The 26,079-nt window shown below is 54.7% G+C and overlaps 3 protein-coding genes across 4 annotated transcripts; 2 read left to right on the top strand and 1 right to left on the bottom strand.

The window, feature by feature from the left end:
- The first annotated feature begins 352 nt into the window (after window positions 1-352).
- GZF1 (GDNF inducible zinc finger protein 1) lies at window positions 353-9,515 on the top strand. Of its 2 annotated transcripts, none has more exons than XM_054290554.1 (6): window positions 353-443; window positions 1,622-2,897; window positions 6,269-6,363; window positions 6,833-7,000; window positions 7,642-7,799; window positions 9,031-9,515. In XM_054290554.1, exons 2-6 carry the CDS (start codon window positions 1,633-1,635, stop codon window positions 9,340-9,342), a joined length of 1,998 nt encoding a protein of 665 aa, XP_054146529.1. In that variant the 5' UTR covers window positions 353-443; window positions 1,622-1,632; the 3' UTR covers window positions 9,343-9,515. The 2 variants fall into 2 exon arrangements, with proteins under 2 accessions (XP_054146529.1, XP_054146528.1); XM_054290553.1 differs by having other exon boundaries at window positions 1,619-2,897.
- A 1,933-nt stretch (window positions 9,516-11,448) lies between these two features.
- Window positions 11,449-19,384, bottom strand: NAPB (NSF attachment protein beta). Its single transcript, XM_054290552.1, has 11 exons — window positions 19,210-19,384; window positions 17,332-17,411; window positions 16,808-16,924; window positions 16,056-16,102; window positions 15,901-15,978; window positions 15,196-15,251; window positions 14,884-14,968; window positions 14,212-14,316; window positions 13,900-13,968; window positions 13,635-13,685; window positions 11,449-12,650 (listed from the first exon to the last, which is right to left on the bottom strand). The coding sequence occupies exons 1-11, from the start codon at window positions 19,305-19,307 to the stop codon at window positions 12,546-12,548; spliced, it is 891 nt and encodes a 296-aa protein (XP_054146527.1). The 5' UTR covers window positions 19,308-19,384; the 3' UTR covers window positions 11,449-12,545.
- Window positions 19,385-23,904: 4,520 nt separating this feature from the next.
- LOC128946632 (uncharacterized) lies at window positions 23,905-25,662 on the top strand. The gene is made up of 2 exons (XM_054290551.1): window positions 23,905-25,345; window positions 25,589-25,662. The coding sequence occupies exon 1, from the start codon at window positions 23,906-23,908 to the stop codon at window positions 24,944-24,946; it is 1,041 nt and encodes a 346-aa protein (XP_054146526.1). The 5' UTR covers window position 23,905; the 3' UTR covers window positions 24,947-25,345; window positions 25,589-25,662.
- The last annotated feature ends 417 nt before the right edge of the window (window positions 25,663-26,079 follow it).

Genomic DNA, 26,079 nt, shown 5'->3' with positions numbered 1-26,079 from the left:
TTGCTGGTGGTAAAGGGGTAATTCCTCATGAGGGTATTTATTCCACTGAAATGTTTGCATCTGTCCAGAGATTTATTTTTCCCAAAGCTGTGGGAGCATCCCATTGGGAATGGGCAGGGCGGGGTGTGTGTTTATACAAACACAGCGCTGTAAATCACCAATTCCTCCTTTAATAAAGCTGCCAGAGCTGCCCAGCCCGTCCCTCCTTCATTCGCCCGCATTTCCCAGGGGAAAACGCCGGGATTTGGGAATGCCAAAGCCGGGGGCGGGGTAGGCCGCGTTGCCTAGCAACGCCCGGCGCGTTTCATGACGTCACTTCCGGCGCGCCTCCGCCGGGGTCGTGGCGCGTCAGCGCTTCCGGCCGCGCCCGGGGCTGAGCGGGAGCAGCGGCCGGGAACGGACCGGGAACAAACCGGGAACAAACCGGGAACGGGGCGGCAGCCGTGAGTGCGGGGGCCAGGGCGGGCTGGCCTTCTCTTCCTCCCCTCTTTCCCCCTAATTCCCTCCCCTCCTTCTCTTTTTTCCCCCTTTTTTTCCCTCCTCTTTCTCCCCCTTCTTTTCCCTTCCCTTTTCTTCTCACCTCCTTCCCCTCCTTGTTTCCCCCCCTTTTCTCTCCCCTTTTTCCCCGCGTCTTTTCCCCCACCCCAGCATTCCCGTGTGATCCAGGTCCTTGGGAAATGGGGTTGGAAGTGGGCACTGTGGGGCTCTCCATGAGTTCAGCAGCGGCTGCCTGGGAATCCTCTCCCCACTCTCCTTTTTGTCTCTTTCCAGCCAGTTTTGCCTCTGGAAAGGGAGGTGTTCCTGAGAAAGGGACAGTGCCCAAATGGAATTAGAGGGATAGTTGTGAAATAACACGAGAAGTAGTTAAAAATAATTTTATTGGGGTAAAAAACGTGGCACTTAGGTATCACTGATTGTTTATAAAGCATTGGGTGAGACATCACTTAATTCCCAGGACATGGAAAGAAATTCCCGAGATTCTGGTAGGAACAGGGTTAGGCTCAAACGATTCCTCAGAGCACCATTAAATCCATAGAAACCTGGTTTGTTCTGGGGTTAGATATTTGGGAAAACACACCAAAACTTCCACTCTTTTTACAAGCTTTGGAGCAGCTTCAGGCATTCCTGAGAAATAGGGCCCAATGGAAGGTTGGAAATGGGCCTCCAAAATGTGCAGGCTGTGAGTCCATTTTGAGGAATTCCCATCATTTTGGGGATTTTCAGTGTGTGGATACAATTATCCATCACATCACATAAGAGCTTGGAATTTTATGTGGAAGGCATTTTCAGATGGGTTTTTAGGACAGCAGTGAATTTTTGCTTAATCTTGCCTTCCTTTATTATCACCTGGTGAGGCCAGGAATCATTCCTTAATTCCAGGTGCCAGCTCTGTTTGCTCCACCCCTGTCTCAAAGGGTAGGTTCTGGGTTTCATGGAAAACTAGGGCTGGGGTTTAAGCTCAGATTCACCCCATGGTTTTCTTGAGGAGGTGGAGATCACTTCCAGGTTGGATTAAACAACCTCGGAGCTCTTCCCAGCCCCAGCGATTCCACAAAACCCTGACCCCGTCCGCCCCAAACACGCGGAATCCCGCTGCCTGATGTAGGAATATCTTCAGCAGGGAGAAGGAAGATGGAAAGCACCCCCGTCCTGCTGGAGTCCAAGTCCTCCCCCATCAACCTGCTGAACGAGATGCAGCAGCTGCGGCTGCTGGGCCACCTGTGCGACGTCACCGTCAGCGTGGAGTACCAGGGCGTGCGCGCCGAGTTCCCGGCGCACAAGGCCGTGCTGGCCGCCACCAGCAAGTTCTTCAAGGAGGTTTTCCTCAACGAGGAGCCCGTGGACGGCCCCCGCAGCAACGTGTTCCTCAACGAGGTGCGCGTGGCGGATTTCGCCTCCTTCCTGGAGTTCGTCTACACGGCGCGCGTGGAGGTGGAGGAGGACAGGGTGCAGCGCATGCTGGAGATCGCCGAGAAGCTCAAGTGCCTGGATCTCTCCGAGACTTGCTTCCAGCTGAAGAGGCAGATGCTGGAGTCCGTGCTGCTGGAGCTGCAGAACTTCTCGGAGTCGCAGAATTCCGAGGAGGAGAGCGCCGCCCGCCCCAGCGCCGTGCCCACGGCCAAGGCCGAGCGGGACCCTCCGGATTGTTCCGGAGCGTCTCCCGAGGGGCCGGCTGCCAAGGCCAAGGAGAAGGCGGACAAAAAGAAGGAAGTGCTGAAGGCTCCTTACACCAAGATCCGCAGGGCGAGCGGGCGGCTGGCCGGCAGGAAGGTGTTCGTGGAGATCCCCAAGAAGAAATACACGCGGAGGCTGCGGGAGCAGCAGCGGAACGCCGAGGAGGAAAAGCAGCCCAAGGGCGAGGAGGGAGAGCGGGAACAGGAGGAGAACTCCAGCAAACCCGCGGCGGCCTCCCAGGAAAACCCCGCCAAGGGCGAGGAGGAGGAAGAGGAGGAGGAGGACAAGAAGAAGCGCGGCGGCGCCTTCAAGTGCGGCACGTGCCAGAAGGAGTTCCTGTACGAGAAGAGCTTCCTGAAGCACATCCAGCAGAGCCACGGCATCGCCTCGGCGCTGGAGTTCCGCTGCGAGACGTGCGCGCAGACCTTCGCCAACCGCTGCAACCTGCGCAGCCACCAGCGGCACGTGCACAGCAGCGAGCGCCGCTTCCCCTGCGAGCTGTGCGCCAAGCGCTTCAAGAGGAAGAAGGACGTCAAGAGGCACGTGCTGCAGGTGCACGAGGGCGGCGGCGAGCGCCACCAGTGCCACCAGTGCGGCAAGGGGCTCAGCTCCCGCACGGCGCTGCGGCTGCACGAGCGCACGCACACGGGACACAAGCCCTACGGCTGCCCCGAGTGCCAGGCCAAGTTCTCCCAGCCCTCGGCGCTGAAAACGCACATGAGGTAAGGAGCGGCGCTCCCTGCGCGCGAGGTGCAGCCCTCAGGGCCTGATAAATCCCTGTTTTTTCCTCAAATGGGGTCTAGTGCTCAAGGCCTCCCAAATCCCTGTTTTCTCCTGATACGGGATCCAGTCCTCAGGGCCTCCCAAATCCCTGTTTTCATGTGAGGAGCAGCCCTTAGAGCCTCCTTAGTCCCTGTTTTCTTTTTCCCAAATCTCTGTTTTCTACTCATATGGGGTGCAGCCCTCAGGGCCTCCTACATCCCTGTTTTCATATGGGGTGCAGCCCTCAGAGCCTCCCCAAATCCCTGTTTTCTCCTCAAATGGGGTGCAGCCTTCAGAGACTCCTAGATCCCTGTTTTCATATGAGGTGCACCCTTTAGGGCCTCCCAAATCCCTGTTTTCTCTTTCAGGGCCTCTCAAATCACTGTTTTCTCCTCTTACAGGGTGCAGCCCTCAGGGCCTTCCAGATCCCTGTTTTCATGTGGAGTGCAGCCTTCAGGGCATCCCAAATCCCTGTTTACGTGTGGGATGCACCACTCCTTGTTTTTTCTTTCAGGTCCTCCCAAATTCCTGTTTTCTCCTGATACAGGGTTCAGCCCTCAGGGTGTCCCAAATCCCTGTTTTCATGTGGGGTGCAGTCCTCAGAGCCTCCCCAGTCCCTGGTTTGTCTTTCAGGGCCTCTCAAATCACTGTCTTCTCCTCATATGGGTGCAGCCCTCAGGGCCTTCCAGATCCCTGTTTTCATGTGGGGTGCAGCCTCCAGGGCCTCCCAAATCCCCGTTTTTCTCCTTAAATGCAGTCCAGTCCTCAGCGCCTCACAAATACCTGTTTTTGTGTGGGGTGCATCAGTCCTTGTTTTCTCTTTCAAGGCCTTCCAAATCCCTGTTTTCTTGTGAAGTGCAGGCCTCAGAGCCTCCCCAGTCGCTGTTTTCTCTTTCAGGGCCTCCCAAATCCCTCGTTTTTCCTCATGTGGGGTGCAGCCCTCAGGGTCTCCCAAACCCCGTTTTTTCTTTCCGGGTCTCCCAAATCCTGGTTTTCATATGGGGTGCACCTCAAATCCCTGTTTTCTCATCAAATGGGGTCCAGTTCTCAGAGCCCTCCCAAATCCCTGTTTTCTCTGTCAGGGCCTTCCAAATCCCAGATTTCATATGTGGTGCAGCTCTTAGGGCCTCCCAGATCCCTGTTTTCTCTCTCAGAGCCTCCCAAATCCCTGTTTTCTCCTCAAATGGGGCCCAGCCCTCAGGGTCTCCCAAATCCCTGTTTTCTCCTGATATGGGGTGCAGCCCTCAGGGCCTCCCAGATCCGTTTTCATGTGGGGTGCAGCCCTCAGAGCCTCCCCAGTCGCTGTTTTCTCTTTCAGGGCCTTCTAAATTGCTGGTTTTTTCCTTAAATACAGTCCAGTCCTCAAGGCCTCACAAATGCCTGTTTTCATGTGGGATGCACCAGTCCTTGTTTTTTCTTTCAGGGCCTCCCAAATCTCTGCTTTCTCCTGATACAGGGTTCAGCCCTCAGGGCCTCCCAAATCCCTGTTTCCATGTGGGGTGCTGGTCTCAGGGCCTCCCAGATCCCTGGTTTCTCTTTCAGGGCCTCCCAAATCCCTGTTTTCTCCTGATATGGGGTGCAGCCCTTGGGGCCTCCCAAATCTCTGTTTTCATGTGGGGTGCACCAATCCTTGTTTTTTCTTTCAGGTCCTCCCAAATTCCTGTTTTCTCCTGATACAGGGTTCAGGCCTCAGGGTCTTCCAGATCCCTGTTTTCATGTGGGGTGTAGCCTTCAGGGCCTCCCAAATCCCTGTTTTCTCTTTCAGGGCCTTCCAAATTGCTGTTTTTTTCCTTAAATGCAGTCCAGGCCTCAGGGCCTCCCAAATCCCTATTTTCATGTGGGGTGCAGCCCTCAGAGCCTCCCCAGTCCCTGTTTTCTTTTTCAGGGCCTCCCAAATCCCTGTTTTCATGTGGGGTGCACCAATCCTTGTTTTTTCTTTCAGGGCCTCCCAAATCCCTGCTTTCTCCTGATACAGGGTTCAGCCCTCAGGGCCTTCCCAAATCCCTGTTTTTTCTTTCAAGGCCTCCCAAATCCCGGATTTCATATGGGGTGCAGCCCTCAAATCCCTGTTTTCTCTCTCAGGGCCTCCCAATTCCCTGTTTTCCCTTTCAGGGCCTCCCCAGTCCCTGTTTTCTCCTCATATCCCGCATGGGCTAGGCCTGTGCTGCAGGGAAATCCAGGTGGAATTCCTCCAGCACATCCTCAGACTCAATACAAAGACAAGTGTGGAAATATTTGGGAAGCATTTTGCAGGGTTTTCAATGGGGAAATGACGGATCTGGGGGCGAAATAGGGAAAACAATGGATCTGGGAACAGGAGGAGGTGGCGCGTCACCAATGTCACCCACACGGAGCTGCTCCGGCCCCCGCTGGGTTTTATCTGTCCCAGGCTGTTTTTATCAGGGAAAAAAATCACCTCTGAGGGGTTTTAACCTGTTTTTGTCAGTGTTTTATCTACCTCAGGGCATTTTGATAAGGGCAGAAGTAGATTCTGAGGGGTTTAACCTAATTTTGTACCTTTTTTTTATCTGTCTCGGGGCAGAGCCCTTTTCATGAGGGCAAAAATCATCTTGGAAGGGGTTAACCAGATTTTCTCAGTTATTTTATCTGTCTCAGGATGTTTTTACCAGGGTAAAAATAATTTCTGAGGTACTTTAACCAGATTTTGTCAGTTATTTCATGTGTCTCAGAGCAGACATTTTGATCAGGGCAAAAATTCCTCTCTGAGGGGTTGAGCCCGATTTTATCAGTTTTATTTTTCGGAAGGTGTTTTTATCAGGGCAGAAATTAACTCTGAGGGGCTTGAACCTGATTTTATCAGTCATTTTACCTTGTCTCATGATAGAGACCATTTTATCAGAGTAAAAATCTTCTCTGAGGGGTTTAACCTGATTTTATCAGTTATTTTATCTGTCTTCAGACAGAGACATTTTTATGAGGGAAAAATCCTCTCTGAGGGATCAAACTTGATTCTTTTTCCATTCCCAAAGCCCTTTCAGGAATTTTGGACCCTGGAAACTCAACGCTGCCTTAATTTGGGTGTAGTGGCATCCAGTGGTGGGGATTTCTCATCCTTGGGGATGTATTTTGCCACATGGATGTGCCTCTCCACGAAGAGCAGCCATCCCAACCCCCTGAGAAGCTTTCCCTCACATCCCAAGGATTTGGTGCCACAACCTGGAGAGAATTTTCTGAATTTGGCTGTTTTTCACCCTGAAAAATTTGCTTTTACCGTAACGTTTTTGGATGTGGGTGTTGATCCAGCAGTAAGGATCAATGGGAATGAGGGGAAGGCTCATCCTGGAGTTCCAACATTCCTTTTTCCTTGCAGGATCCACACGGGGGAGAAGCCCTTTGTGTGTGATGAGTGTGGGGCCCGCTTCACCCAGAACCACATGCTCATCTACCACAGGCGCTGCCACACAGGTGAGGCTGGAAAACTGGGAAAATCCAATCCCAAACATTCCAGGGAAAATGTTGCCTTCAGAAAATGCTTTTTATCTGCATTTTTATGGATAAAATTAGATATTGTCATCTCTTAGGTGGGATTTGCCTGAGAAAGGTTCCCAAGGATATCCTGTGATTTGAAGCTGAGGGAAGGTTGATTTAAATTGGATTTTGGGAAGAAATTCCTCCCTGTGAGAGTGGTGAGGCCCTGGAACAGTTTTCCTAAAGAAGCTGTGGATTCCCCACCCCTGGAATTGTTCCAGGCCAGGTTCTGAGTGACTTGGAGCAGCCTGGGATAGGGGAAGGTGTCCCTGCCCATGGAATGGTTCGGAACTGGGTGACCTTTAAATATCCCCACAGTGAGGACGCGCTCTGGAATTTCTGTGGGATATTTAAGAGCATTCCCAAAACTCTGCTGGTTTAATCCTCATTTTCCCCCCTTTTCTAGGGGAAAGACCTTTCATGTGTGAAACCTGTGGGAAGAGCTTTGCCTCCAAGGAATACTTGAAACACCACAACCGGATCCACACGGGATCCAAGCCCTTCAAATGTGAGGTTTGCTTCCGGACCTTTGCCCAGAGGAATTCCCTGTACCAGCACATCAAAGTCCACACAGGTAGGATGTGTCCCTTTTCTTGGATACACAGGTAGGATGTGCTTCTTTTCTTGGATACAACACCCCTCACCACTGCAAGATTCCAGCAAGGAATTCTCAGCCAGGTTTTTCCCCCGTGTGCACTGCTTGATTTATCATGTTCTCCCCTTGTCCTACTAGTCCTGAGTGACCGCAATTCCCTGGAATGTTTCCTGCTTCCACAGGCTGTGGAGATACCTTAATAACCTGCCAGGATCATTTGTGATGGAGAGCTCTGGTATAGCTCCAAAGGTTTATCCAGGGAAGGAGGAAAATGGGATCTCTTTCCAAAGAGGGAGTTTGTGGCGTGTTCAGAGTGATCCCGGGGCTGGGAGTGGCTCAGGGGTTCTTGCTCAGAGAAGAGTGAACAAGGAGGAGGAATACTTGGATTCTGGGCAGGACTTGAGTCTCTAATGGAAAATCCATGGAAAAACAGAGTGGCAGCACATCTTTATGGGGCTGGGAGGAGCTTGCTGCCTCCAGAGGAGTCACAGTGTGACATTTGTACCCCAGGATGTTTTCCCTGACCACTCCCTGCCAGCCAGGGGTAGCTGGGCACTGCCGAGGCACAGCAGCTGTGCTCTGCCCGCGTTCCCAGCCTGTGTCCCATGCTGCATTCCCAGGGGAGCGGCCGTACTGCTGTGACCAGTGTGGGAAGCAGTTCACGCAGCTGAACGCGCTGCAGCGGCACCACCGCATCCACACCGGCGAGAAGCCCTTCATGTGCAACGCCTGCGGCAGGACCTTCACCGACAAATCCACCCTGCGCCGGCACACCTCGGTACGATCCCGCTGCTAGGGGGGATCTTGGGAGGGAATTGTTCCATGGGAGCTTGGGAAGGCCCTGGCACGGTTTTCCCTGGAAACCTGTGGGTGCAGGACCTTCACCGACAAATCCACCCTGCGCCAACACACCTCAGTATAATCCCACAGTCCTGGCCTGCCAGGACCACATTCCAGCTCCTTCACCTTCCATGGGACTGATGGGTCAAGCCCAGAGCAGACTTCCAGTTCAAGCTATTGGAAGCCAGGGTTTAAGTGGGACGTTGGGAAGGAATTGTTCCATGGGAGCTTGGGAAGGTCCTGGCACGGTTCTCCCAGAAAAGCTGTGGGTGCAGGACCTTCACCGACAAATCCACCCTGCGCCAGCACACCTCTGTACAATCCCGCTGCTAGGGAGGGTGTCAGGAAGGAATTGTTCCCTGGGAGCTTGGGAAGGCCCTGCACGGTTTTCCCTGGAAACCTGTGGGTGCAGGACCTTCACCGACAAATCCATGCTGAGCCAGCACACCTCGGTATGATCCCGCTGCTAGGGGGGATCTTGGGAGGGAATTGTTCCATGGGAGGTTGGGAAGGCCCTGGCATGGTTTTCCCAGAAAAGCTGTGGGTGCAGGACCTTCACCGACACATCCACGCTGAGCCAGCACACCTCGGTGTGATCCCGCAGTCCTGGCGTGCCTGGAGCACATTCCAGCTCCTCAGACCCACATTCCGTGGGACTGACGGGCCAAGGCCAGAGCAGACTTCCAGTTCAAGCTGATGGAAGTTGGGTTAAGTGGAATGTTGGGAAGGAATTGTTCCCTAGGAGGTTGGGATGCCCTGGCACAGTTTTCCCAGAAAATCTGTGGGTGCAGGACCTTCACTGACAAATCCATGCTGTGCCGGCACACCTTGGTACGACCCCTCCCGCTGTTAGGGGGGATGTAGGGAAGGAATTGTTCCCTGGGAGGTTGGGAAGGCCCTGGCACAGTTCTCCGAGAAAACCTGTGGGTGCTGCATTCCTGGAATTGTTGAAAAGCCAGGTTGGACAGGGCTTGGAGCAACCTGGGATAGGGGAAGGTGTCCCTGTCTATGGCAAGGGTTGGGACTGGGTCATCTTTATGGTCCAGTCTTCCAACCCAAACTATTCCATGACTCCATAACAAAAACTTTTTCTACCAACATCAAATACAAGCTTGATCCAAACTTTGTCATCCCATATCCAATCTTCTCTCCTGGTTATTCCTTTGCAGATCCATGATAAAAACACCCCCTGGAAATCCTTCCTCGTCATTGTGGAAGGAGCTGCAAAAAATGACGAGGGGCACAAAACGGAGCTTCCTGATGAGGAATACGAGGTGTCCCCCAAAATCCCAGAAAAGCTGCTGTCCTTCCCAGAGAACAGCCCCTACCAGAGCCTGGCAGCAGTCCCAGGAAGTGGGAATTCCAGCACGGACTGTAAGGCCTCTGGAGCACAGGAGTCCCTGCTGGGAGAGCTCACCGTGCTTCACACACAGACAGACTCTGGGCAGCCCCAGCTCCATGCCCTGGTGAACATGGAATAATTTGGGATTGCCTCCTGCTCCTTAGGCTGCACTCCCTGTACAGTCCTTGGCCTGAGGGAGGCTGGTGGTGGCAAGCTGGGAAAGAGTGGGTTTCCAGCTTTCCTCTGGAAATTCCTTCCCCAGCTCCATCTCCTGATGGTCGGGCAGGGTGGCACCACAGCAGGGAATTTGTGGGAGTTGATCCCCTAGGAATTCAGGGGGTGGCTCAGGTACCTTGGTGGTGCAGGTTTGTTTTCCAGGGAATTCAATGCCACATGGACAATCAGGAGAACCGATGTTTCTCTGTGACATTCGCTGTGTTTTCCCCAGTGGAATTTCATCCAGGAGAAGTCTGGCTAAATTTGCTTTTCAGGAAATATTGGTTTCTCTCTGCTTTTGCCAAAGATCCCAACGAGTGGGAGCAGCTTTGGAGTTTCATTCCAGGAGTTTGGAGTCTCTGAGCAGAAAAAAGGGGCAGGTGGCAGCCAAGTGCTACTTCCTTGGTTTTACAATTGTAGGGAAACTGGAGCAGTCTGGCACTTGGATCCTGTCAGTTCTCACCTTCCAGCTGCTCCAGCTCCCATGGAATCAGGAGAACAGGACATCTCCTACCTAGAAGAAAGTCTGTGAAAAGGAGCTGTGCTGGAAGGGGCTCAGTTCAGAGGCTTTTCCTGCTCCATTTTTAGTGGACTAGGATTTGAGGGATTTCCCCTGGCAGGGAAAGAGCCTTGGAGTGTTGTTCCAGCTGGGCTGACTCCTGGTTTTTCGCAACAGCAGCTCACTCTGCTATGGTTTAATGCTTCAAACCTTGGGATGGACTTCCCAGTGTAAAAACCCACAGCTTGTCCCATTCTTTTTCCCATTTTTTTTGCCTGTTCCTGTAGTATTCCCACAGCAGTTCCTCAGCTGAAGCTGTGAGCAGAACTTTGGGAAAGGTAAGCACAATCCAGCCTGGTGAGATCCAGCAATAAAGACCCCCCCCCCACCAGTGGCACAAAGCTATTTTTTGGGATAAAGGGATGGCAGAGGCTTTCTCGTGGAACTCTAGGATAGAAAAAAGGGAATTTTTGTACCAGAGGACATTTCCAAGAGGCTATATTTGAGATGTTTATTCCTGCTGGAGCTCAGTTATTCCCAATGGAAGGAAAGGTGTTGTAGATATATTTAAGGGCTGAGCACTGGGATCTGGAGCCGGGGAATGTTTTGTAAGTGAGTTACTTGTTTGAGCTGTTCCTATTAAAATATGGAATATGGAGACCTCCCAGTGACTCAGTCGTATCCAAGTGGGACACTGGGATATTGACAGGCTTGGAAAGTTCACCTGGAGAAGGTTCCCTGGAAACCTCAGAAGGGGCCTGCAAGGAAAAGTGTGAGGGATTCTTCATCAGGAATTACAGTGACAGGACAAGAGGGAGGGAATGGCTTCCCAGTGACAGAGGGGAATTCAGGAGGGTTATTGGGAAGGAGTTCTTCCCTGTGAGGGTGAGGAGGCCCTGGAAGAGTTTTCCCAGAGAATCTGTGGCTGCCCCATGCCTGGAAGTATTCACAGGGATTGGAGCAAGCCACAATAGTGGAAGGTGTCCCTTCCCACCCACACCATTCCCTGATTCCCAACAGGAATTGAAGGCATCACACCCCTCCCAGCCTCCATCATCCCACCATGCTCCAGCCTTTTGAGTTTTCCAGAAGAACCACTTCTCCCTCCTTCCATCCATGATTTTCACTTTATTCATGTACAGAGTCACACCAAACATGATATTCTTGCTAAGGCCATTTCCTTAAATAAGTTTTCCAAGTAGAGAGTGATGGAGGTGGGGCGGGAATACAGCGGGAGTGGCGGAATTGTCACCTGGGAACCGTCACAATTCACCATGGATACAGCAGAGGACATGCTGGAGCTACTCACACACAACTACCAGGTGTAGGGATGGAGTAACAGCCCTCCTGCTCCTCCTGTCCTACAACACCGACACGGGGAACGGCAACAGAACCGAAAAAACACCGGGAAAAGTGGAGCCTCCCAAGCTGTGCTTCCCCTCATCCCGGCTCCCACAGTGCTGGACGCCTGATAAAGCCATTCCTGAGGGTGGGAATGGATGAACTCCATGTGCTTCCAAGCCGGGAGCTGGGAGATCCCCCCCCAATGCCTCCCAACTTTTCCATCTGGTTGGGATGTTTGGGATGAACACAAGGACCTGTGGGAAACAGAGATCGGGAAGGGTGGGAAAACACCAAACCAAGGAGAATTTGGCATGGATCGGGATTTTTGGTTTTCAGAACTTTAGAGCCCAACAAGCCAAGCTCTATCCAAAGCCCAACATTCCAACCTGACTTCTTCCAGAGGAAAGAGGGGCTGGGGCTGCCTGGAGCCTCCAGAACAGCCCTAAATTACTGACTTCACTCTTCCCAAAGAGTGACAAATTGCACAAGCTCCCGACGCCTCCGACGCATCCTGGAAAAACCAGGCAGCTCAATCCTCCCTCCTTAACCACACACCCATCAATTCCTGCAGGAATTTTTCAACTTTTCCCAAGCAAACTGTGCCCCCCTGCCACCCAAATTGCAACAAGGCTCCTGTGGGATCCACACCCGCGTGCAGCCAAAGGGTCGGAATTTAGGGATTGTGCCCGGCACACGCAGAGGGTGAGGTACAAAAACAGATCCTTCCTCAGGTGGAATATTTGGAAGTGGAGGGATGGGATGCACCACGAACTAAAGTGGGAAATCAATCCAAGAAAGATGGAAACCAACCAGGACCTAGGGCTGACACCAACCCAAGGCTCTTGGAATGCCTATGGCGTGGTGGGAGTGTGCAGGATATTCCCAATTCCCAAAGCCTCTGCCTAGCACCACTTCCAGACCCCCAAATCCAAGTGTATCCAACACTTGAGAACGGGAAAACGGGAACACAACGGGCTGGAAGCGCTTATTGGTACTGTGCTGGCTGTGATGGAATATTTACATGCTGGAACCAACGGAACAGCAGGAAAACCGGGAGCTGCGAGTGCAGGCACCGGGATGGGCAGGACCAAACCCGAGGAGGAGAAGGAGGAATTCCGCTCCAAGGGCTTCTCCCGCCTGGCATCCGCCCGGAGCGTCACCACAGAGCGAGGGCTAAAGAAACACAGTGAGCCATGGGAGCGGGAAGCGACGAAAGAAAGCGCGGGATTGGGTCGGGAATTCCCGAAAAGTCCTCGGCTGGAGGCGGGAAGGGCCCGCGGGCGTCACTTGAGGTCGCCGTCACCCTCGCCCTGGATGGTTTTCTTGATGCGCAGCAGCATCGTGGTGAGCCACTGATCCAGCCGCGAGATGGAGTCGAATTCCTTCACCTGGCACCGGCAAAATTGTGGATCAGGGAGCGGAAGGGAAAGGGAAAGAGGCGGGAATGCGGGGGGGGGGTGGGGGGGGGGAGGAGTGGCAGAGATGGGCTCCTCCTGGGAATAAAGGGAAGGGGGAAAAGGAGAGAAAAGGGAGGGGGGGAATGCAAAAAAACAATAAAGGGAAAGGCGGGGGGGGAAACAAGGGGAAAGGGAGGGAAAAATAAGGGGAAAAGGGAATAAAGGGAAACAAAGGCAAAGGGGAAGCAAGGGCAAAGGTGAAACAAGGGCAAAAGCAAAACAAGGGGAAGGGGGAAAAAAGGGAAGGGTGGAAAAGAGGAAGAGAGGATAAAGGGGAAGAGGAAAAGAGGAAGAGGAGAAAGGGAAAGAACCAAGGGGGAGGGGAAACAAAGGGGAAAAACGAGGGAAAAAATACAAGGAGAAAGGGGGAAAAAATGCAAGGAGAAAGGGGGAAAAAATGCAAGGGGAAAGTGGGGAAAAACAAGGGAAAGGAAAAACAAGGGAAAGGAAAAACAGGAAGGGGAAAAAGGGAAAGAAAAAAGGAAAAGGAAAGGAAAAAAGGGAAAAGGGTACTAGAAAGGAGGAAGCGAAAGAAAGGGGGCAGAGGGAAAAAGGGAAGGGGGTGAAAAGGAGGAAGGGCAAAAAAAAAAGGGGAAGTGGGGGGGAAACAACAGAAAGCAGAGGAAAAAAGGGAATGGAGGAAAAAAAAAGGAAAAAAGGGAAAAGGCACAGAGCCACAGTCCAGAGAAAAGTCTCTCCAAACCCAACCCAAGCATTTAAAGCTCCTGTCAAACATCAAGGGAGCCACAGCAAACCCAGACAGGATCTGAACTGTCCATGAAAAGCCAGGAATGTCAAATGAAGGAGCTGGGACCTTGCTGGAGCAGCTGTCCCCGGTCCCTCTCTGCAGGGCACAGGCATCCCAAAAAAGAGAAGGAAGAGGCAGCATTCCCAAGTGCACCCATGGGTACTCACAGCCTCGGTGTAGGCCTCACTGTTCTGCTCCTCATGAGCTTCCAGCAGTTTCTGGGAAAACACCAGGAAAAATTAGGGAATGCTCTATTCCTGCATGTTCCCACTCCGGCATCTCATCCCAGGGAACAGAGACCCATCAAACAAAGCACCCACCACAAACAGGGGTCTGGGCCAAACCCAGGGAAAAGCGAGGCTGATGTCCTCTAAAATGCTGGGGTAAAGGAAAAAAATCCTGGAAAAGTGGGAAAATCCCCTGGTTACTCACTTTCAATAGCTTGCATTCCCGGGAATCTGTGAAAGCCGGGAACATTTCTTCGTATTTCTCCAGCGCAAGCTGGAAGAGAGAAGAGATCCCTTTGCACACCATTCCTATTTTTTCCCCCCCCAAGATTTGCATTCCCATCCTCAAACTTGGGAAAATATCCACTAAGAATCCAATGTGACAGTGGCACATCAGGAATTCCAGCCACTGCAGAGGAGGGATCAGGGATTTTGGGATAATAGCTGTGAGCCCACCGAACTTCTCCCAGCTGGCTGGGGCTGGTGAGGAGGGATTGGGAATTCTGGGATAACTGACCTTGGCATTCAGCTCATCCACGATGAAGTGGCACAGGGCAGCTTTGAAGAAATATTCTTTGGCGCTGTACTTGAGCAAAGGGTTATCCATCGTGTTTGTTCCCACCTGGACAAAAAAACATGGAAAAAAGGGGCAGGAAAGGGAAGCCTGGATTAAACCAGCTCATATTCCACCCTGAGCCACAGGGCTGGGAAGAAAAGGCATGGAAAAAATGCCAAAAAGGTGTCGGGAAGCAGGGAGGTTTTGAACTCATCCCAAGGGAAGTCATATCCTTGGTTGATGAGGAAATGGAAGAACAAATCCATTTGGAAAAAGCTGCTCCAGGATTAACACTCTGGAAGCACCAAGCAGCACTGTTGGTATTTGCAGGTAAACATCCAACAAACGGCAGAGCTGATAAATCCAGGAGGGAATTTTCTGCCAAAGGGAGTTGCAAATACGTTCAAAGGGGAATTTTTATAAGGGGAATTTTTATGGATTTTTCCCAACCTTTTCCTGGAAACACTGAAAATCATGGATGTGGCACCTGGGCACATTTGGCCATACAGAGGGAACAGTGGGACTCAGAGAACTTTTCCAGCCTCCACAATTCCCTGATTCTGGCAGTTCTGCCAACCCCTGGGCCCTGTTCCTTGGGAAGAGGTGCTATTCCCATGGGATGTGGCTCCTGACCTGCTCGTAGATCTCGATGGCTTTCTGGTACTGCTCCAGCTGCGCCGCGTAGGCCGCCACCTTCAGCAGACACTTGTTGGCTGAGCTGCAACCACATCCCAAAAATCAGGCCCTGAATCCCAGGAATTCACCAGCCCACGCCCCAGCACCCATTCCCAGAGAGAGAAGTGGGAACCCAGAGCTGGAATTTAGAGGAGTTCTCTTGGAACAGCCCAAATTAGAAGTGTGCTGGTTGTGGGAGTGTTTGGGATGGATCCCTGTTCCAGGGATGGATCCCTGTTCCAGCCCTTCCCGCTGATCTCAAGGACTTGCCTGTTGGATTCCTCTCCCTTGTAGTAATCCGCAGCCTGCTCGTAGTGTGCAATGGCCTGGGGACAGAAATGTGGGATCAGGATACAGGACCCCAGGGAACAGCACCAACATTCAGGGAGAGAGATGGGATCCAATGGACTGGAGCTGAGGAAGGAAATCCTTGCCTGGAAAATAACCCCTAAATCCCATCCAGTTTTGTCCTGCATAATTCCAGCAGGAGATCCACAGCGGGATTACTGCTCAGGGAGTTTGGAAGTGGGAACTAAAAGTGACTAAAATGGCTCCATGACACTCCCAAAGAGCTTTTCCAGTGGGGAACACCTAGGTGGATTCTCACCGGAGCGTTTGGCCAGTGCTGCTGGCACAGGGACACACCAGAGACTTGGGATTGCTCCATGAAAACCTCCAGGCTGGGAAAACCATTAACTCCAGCTCATGGCTGGATTGCACCTACACCAGGAATTCCGGTGCTGGATGGGAGAAGGGAATTCTTGAGCTCAGGGCAAGGAAATCCCAGAACAGTCTGGGCTGGAAGTGACCTCAACTGTGATCCCCTTCCACTGGGGGGAACAACTTCCACCATCCCAGCCTGCTCCAGCTTGGCCTTGGACACTTCCAGGGATGTGACAACCACAGGTTTTCTGGGAAAACCATGCCAGGGCCGCCATTGACGTCACTGATGACGTCACCAAGGTGTCCCCTCACCTTCTCGATGTCCACCAGCTCGGCCTCGTAGATCTCGGCGATGGTGATGTGGTGCTTGGCGGCGATGGTGAAGCGGCCCTGGGGACGGGAGGGGAGCGGGATGAGGCGCGGCGTTCCCGGGAGGCCGCGCGGCGTTCCCGGGAGCGGGGCCTTACCATGTCCGTGTAGATATCGATGGCTGCGTTTAAGCAGTTGATGGCCTCTGCAGCGTGTGTGAGAGACAACAGCGTCAGCCACTCCCGCTCCCAAACCCACCCGGCAGCTCATCCAGGGAATATCTGCCCACAGAGCAGGCTCTGGAATGACCTCAGCCCCGGCACCCCCAGCAATTCCCAAAGGAACGAACACCAGGATGACCCAACCCCGAGTTTGCTGTCTGCATCCCCCAATGGAGCAAACTTCAAGGGATCAACTCCAAAATGCTGCTGTTTTCCAGGGAATCTGGGAGTTTGTCATCCACCCTGAGTTTGTTCCCCTGTCTCCTGGGATAATGCTGGTGGGAGGTGCGGGGTTTGCTTCCAGACCTAGCTAGGGAAAAGTGGATTGGAGACCTTCCCAAAAATCACAGCCTGGTTAAAAGAATCCCAGATCCTTTAATCTCATCCCAACAAAGGCCAGGACTGGGGAAAGCTTTGGGAACACAGCAGGGATCCTCCTGCGATCCAGCCCAGTGACTGCCTGAAGCCATTCCCCAAAGCCAAGCCAAACCAGGATGGAAGCTGCCAAAAGTCCCGACACCCTGCAGCATCCCAAATCCCAACAAACACCAAGAGGAGACGCCAGGACAGCGCTGACCTCCTGCATCATCCCAAAGCACCTTGTGGAAAAGCAGGAATGCAGCTGTGCCAGCAGCGAGCCTTTGGCTGGGAGCAATCCCACATTCCAGTGCCATATTCCGCTGCCTTACCTTGCGGATCTGCTTTTTTGTAGGCATTCCCAGCATCCACAAAGCTGGTGGCTGAGTCGTGCTTGCTCTGGAGCTGCATGTGCAGCTTGGCTGCCTGGCAAAAGGCATTTCCTGCCGCTGGAAAAGAGGGAATACCCATCCTGTGAATCCCATGAGTGAGCGGGAATGCGCCTCTTCCAGAACCTAGGGAGACTCAGGGATGAGAGCTTCCCAAGCAGGATCATCAGCTAGCATCTAAAAATTCCTCCAAGATCCTTCAACTCACTCCCTTTGTCCACTCTCCCAGTATTTAAATAGGAATTGCCTCCCTTTGTCCACTCTCCCAGTATTTAAATAGGAATTGCCTCCCTTTGTCCACTCTCCCAGTATTTAAACAGGAATTGCCTCCCTTTGTACACTCTCCCAGTATTTACATAGGAATTGCACGGACACAGAGACCATTCCCCATGGAATAATTCACAGGAAGACATTTGGGCGCTCTGGGATCACCCACGCCCCCCCAGATCCCAGGATTTGGGACTCACCACTCCAGTTTTTGGCGATCTTGAACATGTTGGCAGCCCTGGTGTACATCTCACAGGCCTCCTCCACGCGGGTGTTGCCCCTGGAATGCAGCAGGAATGCTCCTGAGGCCAGGCGGGGAGGGAACGGCTCCAGAGCCAAAATTGGGATTGGGAATTGGGAATCTTGACCTCTCCAGGCTCTGTGAGGCTGATCCCACTCCCCATGGGAGAACACTGAAAGGGGAATGCTGGATTTGGGGGCTCTCCCGGAATTACGAGATGCCAAAGGTCAGATTTTTGGTAAGGAAATGCAGATTTTTCATGGAAACCCTGGACTCTGGGGGGATCTTCTTGCTCTCCACAACTCCCTGACTGGAGCCAGGTGGGATCAAGCTGTGCTCCCACAGAAAAAAAGGAATCCCAGAATCCTCAATGTTGGAAAATCCCTCAAGCCCATGAATCCAACATTCCCCCAAATCCACGTCCCCAGGTGCCACATCCACACTGCTCTTAAATCCACCTCACAACAGGGATTATTCCATTTTCTTTCCCATCTCCTGGGAATTCTGGCACTTTTCTCTCCTCGCTCTCTCCCTCTGGCAGCCGAGCACGGTCGGTTTGGAAGCACAGGAGGGGTTTTTGGATCCCTCCTTGCCCTTGGAAGGCACCTCTGGCATGAGCCAAAGCCAACGGAGGCAGCACTGAGGAATGCTACACTCGGAGGGGCCCCTGGAACAAGGCAGGTCCCAGCCTTTTAATCCCAAAAAATTAAAAATAAAGGGATAACAGCTCTTGTGCAAGGTGATGGAGCAATTCCAGGAACAGCCCAGGTGGGAAGAAGGCATTTGGCCGGCACTGGGAATCCTGGACATCCCGTTTGCAGGGAGGGTGCCAAGAGCCGAGTCACCACCCCCCCACACACCTTTCCTTCCTATTTTTTTTCCCTCCGTCTGTTTTTAGCCCTGAAAATTAAAAATTCCTCTCTCGAAATCTCTGCCTGTCCCCTCCAAGGATTTTGAGGAATTTGCCACCCGGATTACGCTCCTGGAGCAGGCCCTGCCTGATTAATCTGCCGGCGGCCAGAGAGAAATTTCTATTTAAAACTTGTGGATTTTCGGGCGGCCGCAGCCGATTTTTCCGGGCTGATGGATAAAACCCTCCCGGCCTGCACAGAGCATCGCTCCGGGAATGTTCTTTCCTTAAAAAAAAAAAACGGAAGAAAAGCAGGACTGGGGTGGCCAAACCACCCCGTTTCCAGGCACACCCCCAGGAACAGCAGGCCCAGGGAAAAGGACGCTCTGCCATTTTCTGGGATAACGCCGGCCGCAGTATTGGGGTTCCGGGGTTCCCTGGGATTTCGGGAGAGCGCATCCGTGCCAGGGCGAGCCCGGGGATGCCGGGAGATGATTCCCCCCGGGATAAGGCCGGGATGAGGAGCGCGGGGAGGGGACAGGAGCCGCAGAGGCCGAGCGCGCCCGTCACAGCGCTGTGGCCAGCGATGGCCAGGAGGGGCTGATCCAGGGAATCCGCGCTTGGATCGGGATGGGAGCGCTCCGTGTGCCCCTCCCCGTGCTCTGGCAGGGATAAGGAAAACACTGACCCACAGTGAGGGGCAGGAGTTGGGAAAAAGGGGGAAGAGATCGGGAAGGAGAGGACGGAGGAGATGGGAAAGGGGGGCAGGAAACAGGGAAGGGGGCGGATGTGGGAGATGGGGAAGGAAGGGATGCAGGAGATGGGAGGGGGGCCGGGGGCTCAGGAGCTGGGAATGGAGGTGGGAAGGGGGACAAGAGCTGAGGAGGAGGATCCAGAGCCGGGGAAGGGGGGGGGGGGAGATGCAGGAGCTTGGAAGGGGGATGCGGGAGATGGGAAGGGGGGAATGCGGGATGCGGGGCCGCTCACCCGAAGAGCCCCCGCAGGAAGGAGTGCGAGCCCTTGACGCGCTTCTCGGCCTCCGCCATGAGCTGCACGGCCTCCCGCTCCTTGCCGGCGCTGTCCATCGCTCCCGCTTTTCCTGCTCTCCTTCCTCCTCCTCCTCCTCCTCCGCCGCGGCACCGGGAGCGCGCCGGGCGCGTGCGCGGGGCGGGGCGCGCGCAGGATGCGGGATGCGGCGGGATCCGGCCGGGATCGGGGATGAGAGGCTCCTCCCTCTGGCTATTCCCGAAGCGGGATTCCTTCGGGAGATAACTCAAAAGACGGATGTGGGAATGGGAGCGGGATCCCAGCTGGAGGTGGGATCTGTGGCAGCAGATCAGTCCTTATCCTGAAGGTTATTTATGTCACTCTCCGAGTGTCCAGGGAATTACCTCGCCTGTAAACTCAGATTCCCGGGAGGGAGGCTACACTTTCCTGGGAATATTCCACAGTAAGGATGATCAGGAGAAGGGTCACCTGTGTCCTGACCTCGTTACATGAGCGCACATTTGAGTTGTTCAAAAACGCTCCTGTAAGGAGTGAGCCCTGTACGGGGAAAACTGGGATGGAAATTCCTCCCTGATCCCTCCGCTGCGCACCCGGGCCGAGGGAATCCCATAACCCGAACCCGCCGAACTACAACTCCCGACGTGCCCCGCGGCCGGCGCGTGGGGTGACGTCATCACCCGGCGCCCGTTGTCACCATGGCGACGCTGGCGCATCCCGGCGTCGCTCCCATGGGAACGTCCCGCATGGCGTCCCGGGAACGGCGGGAACTGAGCAGGAAAGACCTCGCGCTCCCCCCGGCCCCGCTGTCCCGAATCCCTCCCTGTGAGGGAATGCCGGCTCTGCAGTGCCGGGAACAGCCTGAGATGATCCCCCGGGAAAGGAAATCCCGGCTCCGGTGTCCCAGGAATTCCAGGTGAGTGACCTGGTTTCAGGGCTGGGCGAAATTAAAGTCGGGAGCGTTTCCCAAGGCAGGAACGGCCATCCTCATCCAAGCTCGCCGGGAAACTGTTCCACACTGGATCCCAATTAACCGCAGGGGTTTTTCCCTTTTCCAGGCAGGACGACATGCAACCTTTTTCTCTCTCTGAGCTCGGGCTCCCATCAGAAAACAAAGCTATCCAGGGAATTCTCTGCCCCATGGCTGTGGAGCTCTGCCACCTCCTCCTCGCCCTGCAACGGGAAGATGGGATTTGTCCGGCCTTTCCCACTTTGGGGGAAAAGGCAGGAAAATTAGCCAAAGCTATGGAAGAATTCGCTGCTGTGGCAAGGAGGTGAGGTGGATGGGAGTCTCCCGGGTGGATTTTGGGCTGGGAAGTGATGGAAAAGGTTGCAGGGAGCTTGCATCCTCCTGGAGAGGCAGGATTGGGAGTGAGGAATAGAGCTGAGCCCAGTCCTTCCATTCCAGGCTGTCTGAGGATTCCGGTGAGGAAGGGAGCACAGAGGCGTGTCCCGTGGGTGAATCCCTGCTCCAGGCTGCGAGGGACGTGGTGCTGGCAGCATTCCAGCTCCAGCAGCATCCAGACAGCCCTCGGCACCGAGAGCTCCTGGCTGCGGCCGCCAGGAGGAGTCTGATGGAGACAGCAAAGGTGAGGGGACACCGGGAAGGGGCACGAGCAGCGGGAAGCTCCAGCAGATCCATGGAGCACACCATTCCTCGTCCCCCTCCAGGGATGGAACGGGAATGGGAATTCCTGACCTGAGCGGCTTTTCTGCCTTGTTCCCTGGTTAGATCCTTCAGCTGGAAGAGGCTGCAGGGATGAGGAGGATCAGTGGCGCTGCCAGCTGGCTCCTGGAATGCCTGAGCGTGCTGCGGGATGCCCGGGACACTCCAGGGCTGCTGGCTGCATTCCAGCCCTTCTCTGAGGCCGTGCTCCTGCTGAGCCGCCTGACAGCCCAGCGCCTCCAGGAACTCCGGGACTGTCCTGCAGGGAAGAGCTTGGCCCAGACCCTGCAGCTTCTCCACAAGTGCGTCCCACTCATCCACACAGCCCTGACACGTTCCAGGGACAGCCAAGCTGACCTCTCCCAGGATTCTGTATTCCAGCTGACGGAGAGGACCATCAGGGAGCTCCTCTCCCTGCTCAGGGAGCCCCAGGATAGGAGTGGGATCTTCTCCCAGCAGCTGAGCAGGCTCCAGGCTCTCCTCTCCCACCCTGACCCCCTGCGCCTCTCCAAGGGCGGGTTCAGCTCCCACTTGGACGCGGTCATTCTCCATGGAATGCTGCTGACAGAGTCATCCAGGCTGGATCTGCAGCTGGAGCTGGTGGAACGTTGCTGGGCCCTGCTGCAGCTGAGGAGGAGCATCTGCAGCCACATGAGCCAGAGGGAGGGCCAGGGAGAACACGGCCTGGAGCAGGAATGTCACAGCTTGAGGGAGGAGCTGGGAAACCTGGACCAGGCAGCGCTCAGGGCCACACTGTGCCAAATCCTGGATGGATTCTTCCAGGAGAAGGAGCCCCTGAGGCAGCTGGTTGAAGGTGCCCTTAGCCTCGCCCATTCAGGATGCTGTCCAGCAGGAGCAGGAGGAATTTTAAGGAAGCTCCAGCCCCTCATTGCCGCCTTCTTCGCTCAGGCCCAGCAGATGCTCCGAGCGGCCGATCTGCTCCTGGCCAGGTGTGCCAAGGCCCAAACTGCTAGGGAAATCCAGGAGGGCATGGAGCACCTGCGGAGCCTCCTGGCCAGCCTCCCTTCCCTGCTCATGGAAACAAGTGGGAACATCATGGAGCAGCTCCAGGCCCTGAGCTGTGCCTGGGCCAGAGCCACCAACAGCCTCCTGCGCTGCTTTGAGGAGACCATCGGCATGAAGGAATTCCTTGAGTTATCCATCCTGGAGCTGGCCAAGCAACAGGAATGGTGTGAAGCAGCACTGGAACGCTGGGATCCCGAGGGATTCTCCTGGCACAGCGCTCGCCTCATGGGCTGGGCCCGCTGGGTGGTGGGAGCCTCCACCCGGCACGTGGACAGTACCACGGATCCCATCTTCAGGAATGGTTTGCTGGTGTGGGTGGAGCAATTGGCCAAATCCATCCTGGAGCTGGGAGCAGTCACAGCCCTCATTCCAGGAAGGTTTTCCTGCCTCCAAAGCCAGGGTGCTTTTTCCCAGGCAGCCAGCTCCCTGCTGGACTCTGCTCTCCGTGTCCAGGCCGGGCTGGACGGGTCCAACCACACAGAGATCCTCAGCCCGCTCCGGGAGCAGGTGCGGAGCACCAGGGTGGAAAAGGGGCTGGAGCTCAGCCCATCCCACACTGGGACACAAACCAGTACAGATGAGGCAGCATTCCAAGGAAATATCCAAAGTCATCCATCTTCACCACCAGCTAACCCCCACCTGGATCCATGGAAAGGGGTTACACACCCTGTCATCACAGCTCTCCTGAGAGCATCCCAGGCTGGTGACATGGACACTGTCCGTGCTGCCTGCTCCATCCTGCTGGAGCTCTCTGAAGGATATGTGGAAGCAGCACGGGAAGCACTGCCTGTGGCTGAACCCCCCCAGCTGCAGGTGCTGGAGCAGCACTGGGATATCAAAGCACTTACCCCAAGGATCATCAGCCTGGCCACGGAAACCGCCCCTGGGCAGCTCCCTGCTCCAGGCAGGCTTCTCCAAATGGCACTCAGCCTCTCGGGAAGGATCCAGGAGACTCGGGAGTGCCTGGCAGCTGTGGCGGGCTCTTGGAATGGTCTGGCCCAGCAAGTGCTTGGATTTATCCTGTCAGGTGACTTTCCAAGAGGGAAGCAGGCTTTGGATGAGACCCTGCTGGGTTTAGCAGGAGCAGTGCAGGTGGCAGGAGACATTGCAAGCACAGCCTGCAGTAGGGAAAATCCCAATCCCTCTCATGTCCAGGAGAGCTTTCTGCAGCTCCAAGCCAAGTTTTCCCGTGCTCAGCTGAACACCAAAGTGTTCCTGGAGAGGGCAGTGTCCTTCAGGGAATCCTGTGGGATGGAAAAGGCCATGCTGGAGCTGCACGGTGTCCGGTGGGCCATTGGCATGTGTGTCCTGCTGGATGCCATGGATCAGTTAGTGGGCAGGGATGTCCTGTTCCTGAGGGAGCTGAGCAGAGCCGTGAGGAGCAAGGTTGGCCCACGGAGCCTCCTGGCTGCTGTGGCTGAGAATTCCCTCAGGTTGCAGGAGGCTGCCCGGCTCTCCTTCCTATCCTGCCCTGGAGACCATGGTGCCAGAGACATCCTGGCGCTCCGGGAGGAGATCCAGGTGCTCATGGAAGCGCTGCTGGATGTGTCCAACACCCTCCTGCTCTCCCCACTGCCTACCGCCAGCCTGGCCACCCGCTTCGAGCTCCTGCAGAGGGACGTGGCCCTCAAGGCCAAGGCATTGCTGCTCCACATGGAAAGGGTCAACAAGGAACAGCTGCAGCTGATCCAAGACGTGGTTGGAGCAGCTCTGTCCGACCTGCCCCAAGAGGAGAGGCAGAGGAGCAAAGAAGGTTTTGAGGAGAAGGCAAATCAGCTCCTGGCTGATGTCCAGAGGGTCAGAAACACCCTCCAGGGTGCTCTGGGGGCCAGTGCTCAACTTACATCCCAGCCTGACCTCCTATCCATGGCTGACCACCTCCTGCTCCTCACGGCTGACATGGTGGGGAGCGCCCGGCGGCACTTCCAGAGCCACCAGGACCCTGGGGATCCCTGCCAGGACCCTGGGGATCCCCACCTGGAAGGCATGGTGTGGTACTGGTCAGCCAAGGCTCACTACCTTGTCACTCAGCTCTGGGTTATCCATGGAATTGACAGGGACATCCTGCGGTGCCTCACAGAATGCCTGCAGCAGGAATGCTCCCCAGGATCACCCAGCAGCACAGCTGGACTCTCCCCAGCCCCAGAGCCCCCTGAGGCAGCAGGAATTCATCCATGCAGGAGCAGAGGAGCGAGTGGAGCCGTGCGGGAAGTGCGTGAACTGGTACAGGAGCTCTTTTCCCTGGCAGGGTGTTGGTCAGGGCTGTCCGTCATTCCTGGTGCTCCCAGCACGGAGCAGGAATGTGAGGATGCTGGCAGGGCCTCTGGAGGTCAGCAGGCTGACCCTGGGCCACTCAGGCAGCTCAGGTTGCTGGCAGCCCTGGATTCCTGGATATCCGATCGGCCAGGCTCTCCTACATCCATCCCAATCCATTTCAGAGGCAGAGAAGCTGTAGCTCTCCCTCACCTCCACACATTCCCTCTAGGAATACCAGCAACTCCATTCCTATGGGTGTCAGGAGCTGGGAAAGGCTTTGGCACAGATCCAGGTCCCTCAGCAAAGTGCTTTAGAGCACTCATTGTGCTGGGAATTCATTGCAAACTGTCAGCTTGCAGGACACCCCATTCCCATTTTGAGATGGCTCCAAGGGCTTTGGATTTAGGGAGAAGGGCTGGTGGGAAGGTGGAGTGGACCCAGAAGGGGTTGGGCAGCTCTCCCACCAACTTTACTCACCAAAATCTCCTTCAGAAACATCCAGGTGGAGGAGAGCACTCGGCATCGCTGTGTCCACGCATTCCAGGTCTGGAATCTGCTCCATTACTGCCCCGGCAGCACCAGGATGGCCCTTCCAGCACCTCCCCTGCAAAGCAGGAGAGAGCAAACTGTGACAAGGGGCAGGGTGGCCCCAGCAGGGTGTCCCAGGTGACCCAGGACATGGCCACGAGGAGGCTCCACATGGCTCAGTTCCTGCGCAGGAAGGGCCCCATTGCGGTAAGGCAGCGTTTCATCCCTCTAGCTTTCCCTTAGGATCATGGCAACTCCATCCCAAATCCCTGTGTCACCCAGCTCCTGGGACAGTGCCACCAGCTCTATTTATGCAAAATACTCCAAATTCCTTCCTTCTGGTTGGATGTGAGCTTGGCACCCTGTCCTTTCCTCAGGATGTATCTGAGCCTCCTGGACCTTCCCTGTTCTGCAGGAAAAGCTTTTTTTCCTTCTCTCCCCAATGCCATTGATTTTTATCCCGTTCCAGAGCAAGGAGCAGTTTGTTGCCTGTGCCAGGCAAATGGTTTCCGATGGGCAGGTGGTTGTTAAGTTTGGGAACATCCTCGCCAAGCACTGCCTGGACCAGAGATGCTCCATGGAGCTGCTCCGTGCCACTGAGCACACCCAATCCATCAGCAGCCAGCTCGGCATCGTGGCCAGGTGAGCTGCCAGCAGCTGAGATCACCTCTCCAAGGTGATCCAAGAGGGATCCCTTCTCCAAGGAATGTGGGTGGTGGTGCCCAGAGGTCCAAGGGGCGGTGGGTGTTGTCCAAGAGTTGAGGAACAATTTGGAGGCCTCCCTTCTCTCCATGGGTTTCCCTGGGGACAAGCTGGGTTTGGGATAACAACACTGTCAGGATGTCCAATGCCCTCCCAATAAAATCCTTTGGAATGTTTTTGAAGGGTGAAAGCAGTGACTGGGGAGAGCAGGGCCTCCTCTGAGCTGCTGCTCAGCAACGTGCAGAACCTCCTTCAAGCAGTGCAGCACGTCCTGAGGGCGGCCGAGGCGGCGTGTGTCAAAGTGAGTCCATCATGGAACCTGTCCTGGAATTACTTGGGTGGGAAGGGTTGCTCCAAGCCCCATCCAACTTGGCTTTGAGCAGTTCCAGGGATGAGGCAGCCACAGCTTCTCTGTGCCAAAGCCAGGGCAATTCCATGCTGTGGAAGTTTCTCATCCAGGTCTTTATATGGGAGCTGGGATCTGGCTGCTGTGGGACTCCAGCTGGAGCAGATATTCCTCATGGAATACTTTCATTCATCCCAGGCATTGACTGTCCTTGAAGTCACCTTTACCTGGTCCATTTCCCACTTAATTTTTGGATCATAGAGCACCTTTATTTGGAATTAGTCCATGCCATCCTCTTTATTCCCAAAAGCCAAATTCCCAGGAGTTT

This window comes from Melozone crissalis, unplaced genomic scaffold (assembly GCF_028551555.1).
Source record: "Melozone crissalis strain CALT ecotype California unplaced genomic scaffold, PUWL_Pcris_2 ptg000081l_1, whole genome shotgun sequence".
Lineage (NCBI taxonomy): Eukaryota > Metazoa > Chordata > Aves > Passeriformes > Passerellidae > Melozone > Melozone crissalis.
This window is presented reverse-complemented; position numbering and strand designations above follow the sequence as displayed.